At 46.5% G+C, this 12,593-nt stretch overlaps 1 protein-coding gene across 1 annotated transcript in view; it reads right to left on the bottom strand.

Annotated features, from left to right (window-relative positions):
- Positions 1 to 11,802: 11,802 nt before the first annotated feature.
- The window catches only part of LOC142586834 (uncharacterized), a 48,397-nt gene continuing 47,606 nt past the window's right edge, over positions 11,803 to 12,593 (bottom strand). Inside the window, exon 4 of the mRNA XM_075697703.1 lies at positions 11,803 to 12,114. Coding sequence (XP_075553818.1) covers positions 11,816 to 12,114 — 299 coding nt within the window. The 3' untranslated portion in view covers positions 11,803 to 11,815. The remainder of the gene's footprint in view (positions 12,115 to 12,593) is intronic.

Genomic DNA, 12,593 nt, shown 5'->3' with positions numbered 1-12,593 from the left:
TAGATACCTCCTGTATTGTTTGACCTCCCAGAGCAAGCTTTATCGGAAGTCTATCGTCCTTTCGTGTATAAGGCGCTCTTACTCGGATTATTTCGGACTTCTCCGGGGCGCAATTCATGCCAGCTTTTGTTACATGATCCTCAACAATGCTAATTGCCTTCTGGAGGGTTTTCTGACGTTCCCCTAAAGATCCCTTTGCCGTCCAGAGAGTTACGTCGTCCGGGTAAATCGCATGTCCTAAGTTTGGGATCCGTTGTAGTTTCACCGCAAGTCCTTTCATCCCTATATTGAAGAGTAGCGGTGAAAGAATTGAACCTTGCGGCGTTCCTCTTTTGGGGGTCTGTGGAATATCTGAGCGGGTGGATCCTAGCCCCATCATGGCTGTGCGGTTGTCTAGAAAGGATTTTATGTATTCATAAGTGCGCTCTCCGCAGTGCATGTTTTGTTAAAATGCTTTCGTGTGAGATGGTATCGAAAGCTTTTTGATATCTAATGCCACTATGGGGGGGGGATCTGTCTGCATTTCCTCTCTCTGTGTTTAATACTTCTTCTTTCAGTAGGAGAAACACGTCCTGTACCGACATATGCTGTCTAAAGCCGAACATAGTTTCCGGGAAAAGGTTGCTGTTTTCTATGTACCCAGCGAGTCTCATCTGTATAACCTTTTCAAAAAGCTTACCCAGACATGCGGTAAGGGACATGGGTCGGAGGTTTTTTATGTCCCTCGGTTTCCCTGGTTTCGGTATTAGAATTATCTCTGCATGCTTCCATGCCTGTGGGATTTGACCTCCTTCAGTCCATACATGCTTGTTAAAGAGATCTGTTAGCCATGTTAAAGCATTGACGCTAAGGTTACGAATCATGGCGTTTGTTATTTTGTCTGGTCCAGGCGCCGCATTTTTCTTGAAAGTTTGCGCTGCCGCGAAAACCTCTGCCACCGATATAGAGGCATGTAGCTCCTCATTGTTCCCTCCTAAATATGTGGGAGTATCATGGTTTTGCGTGGAATTTGCTCCTATATACATGTCTTCTAGTGTGTGTAGGAGATGGGTGTCAGCGTCTCGAAATTCGCATTCAAGTGATCGCAGATCTCGGTTCGTCGCTGTTTTTGTACTTGCAGAATCTATCATGCTTCTCAAAATGGCCCATGTATTTTTTGTGTGTAAGGTTCCTTGTAGAGATTCACAGAATTGGTGCCAATTATTGTTTTCTAGTGTTTGTGCATAAGCATTAACCTCCTGTGTTAGTTGAGCTATACGTATTTTGAGCTTTCTATTTAATCTTTGTCTTTTCCATCGTCTCGTCAGGCTTCTGCCTGCTTCCCATGAATGTATGAGGCGGCTGTCTACCGCTGTTATATCCGATGTTGTAGCAATCAACCTTGTTGCTCTTTCGTGTGTTTCGCGTATTTGCTCCATCCAGATTTCAATATCTTCTGTGAAAACGAGCTGCTCTTGTTTATCTCGATATACAGTCCAGTCTGTAATGCAAGCCCTCCCTAGGGAGCGACGGATTTTGGGGGAATTGATACCTATCGAGACAATGTTATGGTCACTGCCCAAATTTTCCTCCAAATTTGTCCACCGCGTCTCTCCTGGCTGGCTCGAGAAAGCTAGATCTGGGGTTGTATCCGCCGCTACACTATTGCCTAAACGTGTGTAACACCCCTGTATTGTAATGAGTTCTATCCCGTATCGATCTGTCGTCTCAACTAGTGATTTTCCCTTCACTGAGTCTTTGTTGTAACCCTAGGCGGAGTGTGGTGCATTGAAGTCACCAAACAGTAGCAGCTTGTCTGTTCGCTCCATGTCTGATATTGCATAAATTAGTAGGATATCGAAGCATGGTGCTCACTCTCGAGGAGGACTGTATATATTTACGATTACAGTCTTGGCTTTATTTCTTTTGCATGGCCACACCGTTAGTATTTGATGCTGTCTGTCGTGCTGTGGCATATACGTGACGCTGAGGGCCAGGTCTTTTCTCGCAAAGCTGGCGACCCTAGGATAATCAGGATTGGAATACGTCTCGTACACTTTTAGTTTTTGTGTAATTTGCCCAATTTCTTGTAGGCATATAATGTCGGGTAGGACTGGCGCTGACTGTATATATTGTGCAAGGGCAGCATGTTTGTTACGTAACGTACGGAAATTCCACTGCCATACCTCAAGGTTTTCAGTGTTTCTGTGTGTCGTGTCAGCCATGAATGGTACTATCGCTATCCGTCGTCTCTATCACTTTAGGACGACGGGTAGGAGCTCGTGGGCTATCATTATTGCGTTTTCGTGTGGTTACTTTGATGCAGCTTAGGGAGTCGTCTACGCGTCTCTTAAAAGCACGCAATTCTGCGAACATTATCTGTACTTGATGTGTGATTGTTTCCATCTGCTTGCCTTCGGGCTCTTCTGGTGTTGGTGTGGGCTTACTAACATGTGTTGTAGACGCTTCTTTTGTTTTGTTTGCGAGGTCGTGTATTGTTTGCTTAAGGGCAGCCATCTCTTTCTTCAATTCTTCCAGACTGGCTTTTAGTGATCTATTTTCTTCTATAAGTTTCTGATCCGCTACCGATTTGTGATCCGTATGATGCTGTGCAGTGGGAGCTGCAACTTGCGCCCAGCTTACCTTTGGTGCCGCCATTTGTGGTTGGCCAATGGTTTCCCTGGACTGAGGGTGTTGAGGTGTTGAGGGTGTTGAGGTTGAGGTCCATCTCGGACTTCTCTGGTCCCCGCCCGGTTTCTTGACGGTGTACTTCCGGGAAATTTTCCTGGTCGAAGGGAATAGATCGTTCCGTGGTATATCCGTGCTCTTCTTCCTCCGACTCGAACGACCTTTGTTTACGCTTGAGGCTGCGTTCCTTTGATGGCTTCCGTTCTTGGCGTCCTGACGACGGTTCTGGTCGGCGAACCTGTTTTAACGCGATAGCGTTAAGGAGCTCATGTCGCAGAAAAGCCGGTGTCGTCGGCGTCGGTGTCGGCGTCCGCGGCGTTGGCCGTGAGCGATAAATCACGGCAGGCACTTCATAAATAAAAAGCAACTTCCAAGATGGGCTGGGTGGGAATCGAACCAGGGTCTCCGGAGTGTGAGACGGAGACGTTACCACTGAGCCACGAGTTTTTTTTTCTCTTTATTACCTTGATTTCAACACCACTCAAACGCGTACAAAGTAGGTCATTTGGTGCAGAAAAATAATATTACATCACTTCGAGAGACTGTACATATTTAAAAGGCACTCAAAGAGGATATCACAGACGCCAAAGTGTCAAGCTCCTTAAACCACTCTGGAGGTTCAATCAGGTGCTACGAGTTCGATGCTTCGAAGCGGTACAAAAGCGCCTCTAGTGAACGCGGTGTTTCCTTAGAAACGAGCTGTTTCTAAGGCTCAGGCGTGCGTCGCTTGCTCAGGCGCACATTTAGTTGTCGCGCCGAACGCTGCGTTGCTCGACGCTCACCGAGTCCGATGCGGGGCGCGTATTCGCTGCGCCGTAGCCCATTGTCTTACACCCCTTGGCGGGTCGACGGGAACGCTGTCGCGTTCCACTCTTGAAGGCGAAGCTTAAGCGTCCTCCAATTTTCAGACGCTTTCTGCAGCTTCGGTCCCCCGTTAGGTGGGCTTCACCGCACGAGGAAGACTTCGGGTTACATTCGTGTCCGTTTGCAGGATCTTGCGTTCCACAAATCCTACACACACACAGTTCCGGTTGTGGGCACACATCACTTCTATGACCCACCCTTTGACATGTTTTGCAGACTTGCACTGTATTTCGATACGGATAGCAGGCCATTTCGCCTCCCTCGTAGTACACATATCTTGGTACTAGGTTTCCGAAGAATACAATGACGGCACTCTTAGTGTCCCCCAGCATTCGTGCGTGAGCGACTTCCACATTTAGCGTGCGCACTCTGATTTTCGATTTAAGGACGTCTGAGGGCGTATGTGGGGTGAGTCCGTGGATTACCCCCTGAACTGCTCCGTCCCCCAGAGCTACATACGCTTTCACCGCATGGGGTTTTCCATTTATCTTGAGTGATGTAATCTGGCGCAATGCGTTTGCGACTTCCTTTTCTGGGGCTGAAACAATTACAACGTTCGATCCAGGCTTAATACGTAGCAGAAACTGCTCACCTTGGATCTTTTCATTGCAAGCCTCTATAATAGCACGGGCCATCACGGGAGTTGTAATTGCTCGAAGCGGGAGTCCTTGATGCGGTCTCACAATGACCTTGAAATCGTCCTTTCGTAAGCGTGGTAGTTTCTTCCCGTTGCGTCTCGGGCGAAATCTTGGCTTGTCTGCGTTCTTTGGAGATTCGTTCTTCCGGTGCTCCTGCGCACGTTCTCTCCGTTGCATTTTTCTTTCCCTGACGGACACAACTGTGGTCCATCCCTCTTGGGCGTCTTGAAAGCGTTTGTCGGTCGTATTCTCACCGCTGTTGATGGTGGACGGTGATGGGCTTATCCCTGCGTCGGTGGTCATCGCCTGGTGCGGTCGGATGTTCGTGCAATCCATGTGCTCTTCGGTGTCGGAATCATGGCTGGTAGAGGCTCTTCCCGCTGAACCGCTTTTCGCACAACGTGCAGGAGTTCGAGACGCCATCTGCGTCGCGGTGGTGGCGGAGTCGCAGCCGGCGTCGCGGCTGCGTAAGATACACCAGCATTTGACTTTCATGCGTCAGTGTAGTATTCAGAGAAGGAGTACTTCGACTGAAGCTCCAAGAAATACATTCGTATTTCGATCTCTGAAGTGCGCTTTGAGACTTCTACAAAAGATATGTCACATTGTACCACCTGCTAATCCCAAGGCGGTAACAGATTTGCTGGAGGCATTGGGCGTTGTTCTGGAAGTGGGATATCCATTTCTTCGCCAAGTTCCCTCACACACAGCGAGAAAGGCTGTCACACAGAGGGCCGATTATGAAAAAGTGTAGCACACGTCATGTCGTTTACTGTAGTGTAACAAGGGTGATCGCCGTTGCAATAAACATTCGGAAGGCATGAGAGGCTAATGTATGTTCTTTACAGATTGAGTGACCACTCATTCGATTCTACGTCTAGACTTTCAATAGGACTTGTTCTAAACGCGCCAGTGGCCAGGCATACCTAGATGGTGGACGAGATCTTGCATTATTAACGCGCTTGGCACGGCTGAGCGGTACGCCACGGCTCCATAATAGAATCGCGATCAGATGAGGCTCCTGTAGAAGTTCATTAAACATTTCCTGTCACTGCCCCATCCTTCGTGCGTTAAAATTTTCAGTAGGTTCCTTCTATTTAAGCATTTTACTTTGAAATGTTCATTTTGGTAGGAAGGTTAGTTTCACATCCAGTTTAATGCCTCTAAATTTGCGTTCTTTGTTCGCAGGTATCTGTTGTCCATACAGTTCTAGACTAGCATCGAGAACTAAACCTCTCTTTTTTTGTGAAAAGAATGCATGAACTTTTGGGGGTGAACTGTACACCCGTTTTCATCGGACCACTTAGAAACCTTGCTGAAGCCCTGCTGTACCTGTCACTCGCACACAGCAAGGTTTCTAGATTGGAAATCTATTTGTATGTCGTCTACGCAAACGCAATAAGATACAGCTGGTCCTAATGAAGCAGAGATATGTTCATCTTAAAGATAAAAAGTGTGCAACTGAGCACGCCTCCCTTAGGTGTACCAGTTTCCTGCATATATGGACGCGATAATGCGTTGTCGATTTTGACAAGAAAGGTACGATTAGACATTTCCATTACGTTTAGCATGTTTGCACGTACGTCTATTCCCGATAGGTTTCGCAAGATTCCGTAAGGACAAGTTATGTCTTACACCTTCTCCTTATCAAGAAATATCGAAAGAAGAGATGTTTACGAAGAAACTCACCCCGGATATTTACCTCAATTCGCGCAAGATGATCAGTTGAGGACTTACCTTCTCTGAAACCGCACTCAAAAGGCTCAAGTATTTTGTTAAATTCAAGGAAATGTAAAAGGCGACGTTATATATATATTTTTTTTCAAACTGCTTAGAAAAGCAGCTTATGAAAGCTATTGGGCGATAACTTGTTACGTCGGATGTACTCCTACCTGTTTGAAAATTGCAATATTAAGAGCTTCCTTCCATGATGATGAAAGGTATCCGGCAGCAGAGGTAGAGTTAAAAAGTGCAAGAAGTGTCATCAGTGTGTCAGTGTGGAGGTCTTTAATTTTGTAACACATGATTCTGTCAGCTCCTGGTGCAAAGCTCCTGTATACGTTCAAGGCAGCTCTCAGCTCGGCGATATTAAAAGAACGGTTGTACGTTTCATTCGGTAGGCATTTGCGTTCCAGTGCCTTAAGTTCTGCTAGTTATTTGTGTTTAAGGAACGATTTTGAGTAGTGTATGGAGCTTGACACACACTCGAAATGTTTTCTTAGGGCGTCAGCCTGGTATACGAAGGTCATCCACAAAGGGCAACGGTTGAATTTTCGGCCCCTCCAACGTTCTAAGGCCATTCCAAGCTTTCGCCTCCTTCGTGTAAGAATTTCTGTTCTAGAGAAACCTCTCCCAGCTTGCTCCCCTAGCATGCCGCTGCGTCCGCCTCCTCTTTGATATGATGTCTTTGAAGTCAAGATTTTCTGCATTTGGGTATCGACGCAGCTTTCCCTATGGCTTATTCTGTTTCTTCCGCGTCTCTCTGCTCTCTTCATTCCACAATGGCACAAGCCTCTTACATGACTTACCTTTTCGTTCTGGTATAAATTTTCTGTAGCATCAATAATGAAAGCTGTGAAATATGGGACTGCATAGCCGATACTAAAATTATTGATAACATCTCATGCTGAATACGTTCATTCTTTAAAATGATGCCAATTAGCGGAGGCTATTTTCCATCTAGGGGCATAAGGAGGAGACACATTGCTTGACCATGTTCAACATTATTGGAAAATGGTCGCTCCCTTAACGATTGTAAATAACATTCAATTCAAGGTCCTGAAAAAGCTTGGACCACCCAAGCCCTAAATTGATGAATGAGTATGTATTATGTTGTAGATTGTAATAGGTGCGCTGCTTGTTATTAAAGAGGCATGCACCAGAATTTATAATGAAGCTTTCTGTGAGGCGACCTCTCGAGTCGCACCCCACGAAGTATTGTGGGCTTTAAGATCCCCGGCGAGAACGTAGAGCTCTGGCAGCTGGCCAATGACGCCATAAAGATCTGCCTTAGTGCGTTTGAAATTCTGAGGAATATATAGAGAGCATATAAGAACAAATCTATTTAAAATGATTGCCCGAGCTTACACTGCCTCGAGGAGTGTCCGTAGTGGCAAATGTGGGCAAGCAACAGACTTTTCCACGATTTTTACTGCCCAACCAGATGAGGCGGTAGCCACAGCACGGTCTTCGCGAAAGATGGCGTACTGTCGGAGAAAATTTGTGTGCGTTGGTTTCAGATGTGTTTCCTGAACACACATCACCATCGCATTAAATTTATTAAGCAGTTCTCTGATATTGTCGAAATTACAGAGGAGTCCCCTTACATTCCATTGCAGTATATGTGTCTGTATATTAAGAGCAGTCATTGTGCTGTGTGCTTAGGAAACGACCATTAGCTCACGGGGTCCAGTCAGGGTGCAGTGACGCGAGTTTTTTTTTTTTTTTTGAGCACCCGATAGAACCGCGCTGCTCCTTGAGCGCTAGCTGCGCAGTCACGCTTGGTGTTGTTTCCATCGCCTCCTGAGAGGCACTGGTCTTGCGCTCATTCGAGAGGTTTGTTTCCTTCGAAAGCCTGGCCTCGAAGGACGAGACCTTGGATCCCACCAGCCCGGATGTTGATGACTCCTTCTTGGATGGCAGAGCAGCGCTGGCTGCATCCGCCATGGGGGCAGATGGCGCCCCCGCCGGCTCACTGCACGTGGGCCTGACAGCTGCTGGGTGCCGTTGTGGTGCTGCCCCGTGACGCGTCACTCCGGCAAAGCTGTTTGTTGGAAGGCATGAAACCCACCTTCATGCTTCTTTAAAAAAATATTTTCTTTCACTTTGATCGTTACAATCTTTTTCTCCCTTGCAGGACGGCCAGAATAGATGCGACATGTTCGCCATCACAACTTACACAATGCAGAGTGTTTTCACATCTTTAGGATGAATGTTCGTGGGTGCTACATTTAGCACATGCCTATTGGCCTCGGCAGTTCTGTGAACTGGGGCCGAATAGCTGGCATTGAAAGCATCGCAGAGGATTTGGAACAAATGACCTGACCCGGATCTTGATGCAACCTGTTCTAATACTATCGGGCAGTACACTCGAAGAAAAAGGATTAGGTGCTTGGTTTTCATCTCTTGGCCCCCACGCGTCATCCTAATTCGCTTAACATTAATGACATTCTCTTCGCTCTACCTTTCTAATAAAGCAATTTCAGTTATTTCAATTAACTCCCCAACGGAGACGACATCATGGTCAGTTCATGGTATGGTGGGGTGATACTATCACTGGGATGTCCTCAAATGAGAATAGGCTAGGGAACTTGTCATATTGTTTCTTATCTCGGAGATCACCGCTTGCCATGCTCGTTACTTTATAGTGTCCGCCAGTATCTGCAGTCAGACATTTCGACAAGAGGAATGGTGAGATCATCCTCACCGTCTTTTTTTATTGATCAGTATGGATCCCGTGAAACCACCGGAAGTTTTGCTTCTAGTTGCCAAAAAAAACTGAAAGAGTTCTTCGGTGCACCCTAGTTTCTGAGGGAGATCAGTAAGTTTTGGAAAAGAAATCTCCATAAGTATATTTCAGATTTCGGCAGCAACGTCTACCACCCACAGTGGAGCCCAACAAGGGGACGCCGCAGGACTTGTAAGAAACAGGTCCTGCCAATGCCAACTGTAACGCCTCTGCTGTAACCAAATCTGTTACGTACATAGTTATGTTATGTACAAGTCATGTACATTGGCTTCGTTGTATGTATTATTATATATGAATGTACTGCTGCTACTCTTGAATAGCCTCCAATCATTATGTGCTCTTTTTCTATAGAATGTTTTAGTAGTGTTCATTGATGTGACTTGTTGCTCACCCTTGTAAAAATCCCCATGGGGGATTGACAGTATTCTATAAATAAACAAATAAATAAATAAATAATCATGCTTGGTTATCCAACACAAGGTTAACCCTTGCTGCCTGGGAAAATTGGAATTAAAGGGAAGTCAGGAGAAAAAAGGAAAGATGGAAAGTAATAGAAAGACGAAGATTAGAGAGGAGGATAGGGAAAGTCAACTACCGATTTTCCCCAGGTGGGTCAATCCGGCGGTGCCGTCGACGTGACGCCGTGGCCAAAGGGGCGTGTTGCCTCCACCGAGGGGCCATATAGGTCCAAACTCTCGCCATCGGCTCTAACCAGGATCCCCTTTTCGCCGCACGTGGCTAAGGCGCGCATGGTTAGACGCGGGACGCGGACAACCATCGTGTGCTCGAGCACGTGGTGTCGCAACACACTAAACGCCTGCGGGGCAAGAATATATGTAAAGGTGAAGATGCGAAATACTCGAAAATATTGCATAGCCTAGCCTGCGAAAAACAGTTGGATCCTAGTAGCAAGCTTCTTGAAGCTCTATAAGAGTTGGTTAATCTTGGCCAAGTACTCACAAGGAACCCGGATGATGCGAATGACATTTTCGGACGAACGGATTGGACCTCGTACGGTGGGCACTCTGGTGTCATGAGGGACAGGTGCCCGATATCGGGAAAATAAACCTATGCAGTTAAGATAGTCTACCAGTTAACCTACTGGGCTGAAGTTCAGAGCATAACAAAGAAATTTATAAAGAATGAATGGAGCACGCAACGCATGATAAAGCGGAAATTGATGTATAACGGTTAGTGACACGAAGAAGACATTGTGTGTCGCAGAACGAATGGATTTAACTGATATTGTCACATGTGTTAATGTATTGCCTTTCTTTTTTGCCAGAGATCACCTGAAAAGTATTATCAGTTCGTGAACGACACCGACTCGGTAGGGTGAGAGGCCTGTCTAATCAATTTGTACGCGCGACGCAGGCAGTGCCATAGGTTTTCGAATCTGCGTTAGCACCACACACTGCACTCGAATGTACGATTGCAGGCTTATGAATAGCGAGGGAACTTCGACAGTGCTATTCGATTCTACAACTATGCAGTATGCTTGTCGCGGTCGTCGTAAATCAATGGCACCTTCGAATGATCGCTTTGATTCTCAGAATTGTGGGGGCCACTGTGGTTCCAAGCACGAGATATGCGCCAACCGAACAGCCAGATGCGTTTTGGAGGAGAGAGAGAGGGAAAGAAGTGAAACCTGAGGAAAACAACCCGCAACGCCACCAGCATCACCGCCGATAATAATCCTTCCTGATAATAATCGTTGCTACTGCGAATGGAGCCAGAGTTTACATTTCGCCAGCGCTACCACAGGAAATTGTGCAGTCACGTGACCGGAAAGCGACATAATATCTTGATGCCTCCTACTGCAATACTTGTAGCGCCTCTGGGTGCTCTCATCTGGAGTCAAATGACCGCAATGTAGCCGAATGTAGCCGGCTCCCCTTTCAGACAATCCGAACAAGATGGACCTTATGGAAGCGCTGTAGAGCTCTCGGAAACGACCATCCCAAGACACCGTAAGCTTTGCTTTCTGGGCATTATTCGGTGAATGAAGCCCTGAGTGATTTCATCTACACTTCATGCTTCATTGAAAGATAAAAAATCCGAGGGGGCTTGATTCTTTGTTAGTTACAATCACATCAAGCAAACAGCAAATAACGCTATGGAAAACATAAAAGTTTGTGGTCGTGTGTCTATATCGACTCCATCGCACCACCATAACATGCTTGCATAGTTTAGCTGGCCATGTAACGCCTAGAGGCAGGTAAGAGAAGGTCTTTTTTAGTAACGGATTGAGTTATAAAGAAAAAATTCATACCGGAGTGGCATAGTATTAGGCAACATGTTAATTAATTTGGACGTATATAATACAATGGTCTGGCACAAAGCAATTGGACATCTTAGCCGGAAGGGCCTCCGACTTGCCGTAGATACGAAATAGGCTTGTCATGATAATAATGGTTGCCGTATTCAAAGAACCGTTCGGTGCGGTAACGCACGGTACCAGTGGGGTACTAGCGGTACTACGGGCGCCAAAAAAGATGGCTGACACCGCTGGAAATTCAAAAATAGGAGCGCCACATTGCTTCCCAATAATTCTGTCATGCCGGTCATATACATGCCGTTATGGTCAGGCTCTCAAACCAACGTACAAATTTTGAGTTGTGAGGTATCAAAGGCTGAGCGATCGAAAAAGATCCGCTTCGCAGACTGAATGCACAACCCACAAGCCAGATGTCTGGCACCTTGTCTTGTTTGTCTCTCTTGTGTCGTTGTTCGCCTAGTGCTACGCAGTACAAATGTACTAACACAACCAAATCTGTACTATTTTGGGGCCAGCAAACCACATGACAGCCACTTTGGAGCCCCTTGATTACTCAATATCCTTGTTGTTTCAAGATGCTGCCACGAATTTTTAAAGATGGTCATAAAATCAAATTGGAAGAAAAAAATATTCGAGGACACCGTAAAATATGCAAATCCCGTATCATTTCTTTTGGAAGGCTTCATACGCATTGGTAGATTTTCTAGGTTTCTTTTTCTCTCACGCCGGACTTGATCACACACACAATATTGCTGAAGTAGGCCTTCTTTGTATTGCGCTTCATGAACGTTTCATGGAGGATATACAATGATGTCCTACGGCCTCTAGTGCGTATTATTTATCGCAGCTTGAAATAGTTGTGTAACAACAGGAACACAACTGCTACCGTGCCTTTATTTTTTAGTACCTTGTTTTAGCCACAGACCCAACACAGCTGAAAACACTCCTTCTTAGAATCCTACGCAGGCCAGTGGTAAGTCTCTCCACTTCGCTAGCGTACATCTGATGCGCGGCATGTCGGAGGGATGTGTCGACGTCTCCATCGAAGGATTTCGCTTCCACAATGGGAGCGCCGATGGTACTCAGATCCACCTCATCGGCACAGAGCCGAACAGTGCCTTTTCTGGGGCTTCGGCGGAGAACGAATAGAACGGTGACATCCACGTTCTCTACGGTGGCATCAAAAGCACCGCCCAGTTCTGTGGAAAAAGAAGAGAATGTAAAATTATAAAGAGCACCACGCTGTTAACCTACAACGAAATCACCAAGCACTATTACTTAGGGCGCAGGACATTCCCGTTGCCACATCCTAAATTAAGTAGGCCGCAGGCGGTTACATTAGGGCTTCTGCAGACACGGACGTACCCTAACCCGGTCATCATGAATAAAATTCATCCGGACTGCGGGGTTTCAGTCTATTGTAGTAAGTGTGGGGGTTTGCTCGATTTACAACACATGCTGTGGCGCTGCTTGGCGTTGGCCGGTGATGGTTCTCGAGGTGAACAGTGGTGGCAGCGAATGCTGCACAGTGAAGTGCTGGCGGACCAACTCAGGGCTGTCCAGAGGGCCCGTGTGATGGCAGAGGGGCTCGGCCTCTCTGTACCGACGTGGGAGTGGCCCGCATCAGTCCCAGACTGATCCCTCAGGACCTAAATAAAGTTCTTCATACCATACCATA

Source organism: Dermacentor variabilis, chromosome 7, assembly GCF_050947875.1.
Source record: "Dermacentor variabilis isolate Ectoservices chromosome 7, ASM5094787v1, whole genome shotgun sequence".
Classification (NCBI taxonomy): Eukaryota; Metazoa; Arthropoda; class Arachnida; order Ixodida; family Ixodidae; genus Dermacentor; species Dermacentor variabilis.
The sequence above is the reverse complement of the archived record's forward strand: the minus strand, read 5'-3'. Positions and strand labels throughout refer to the sequence as shown.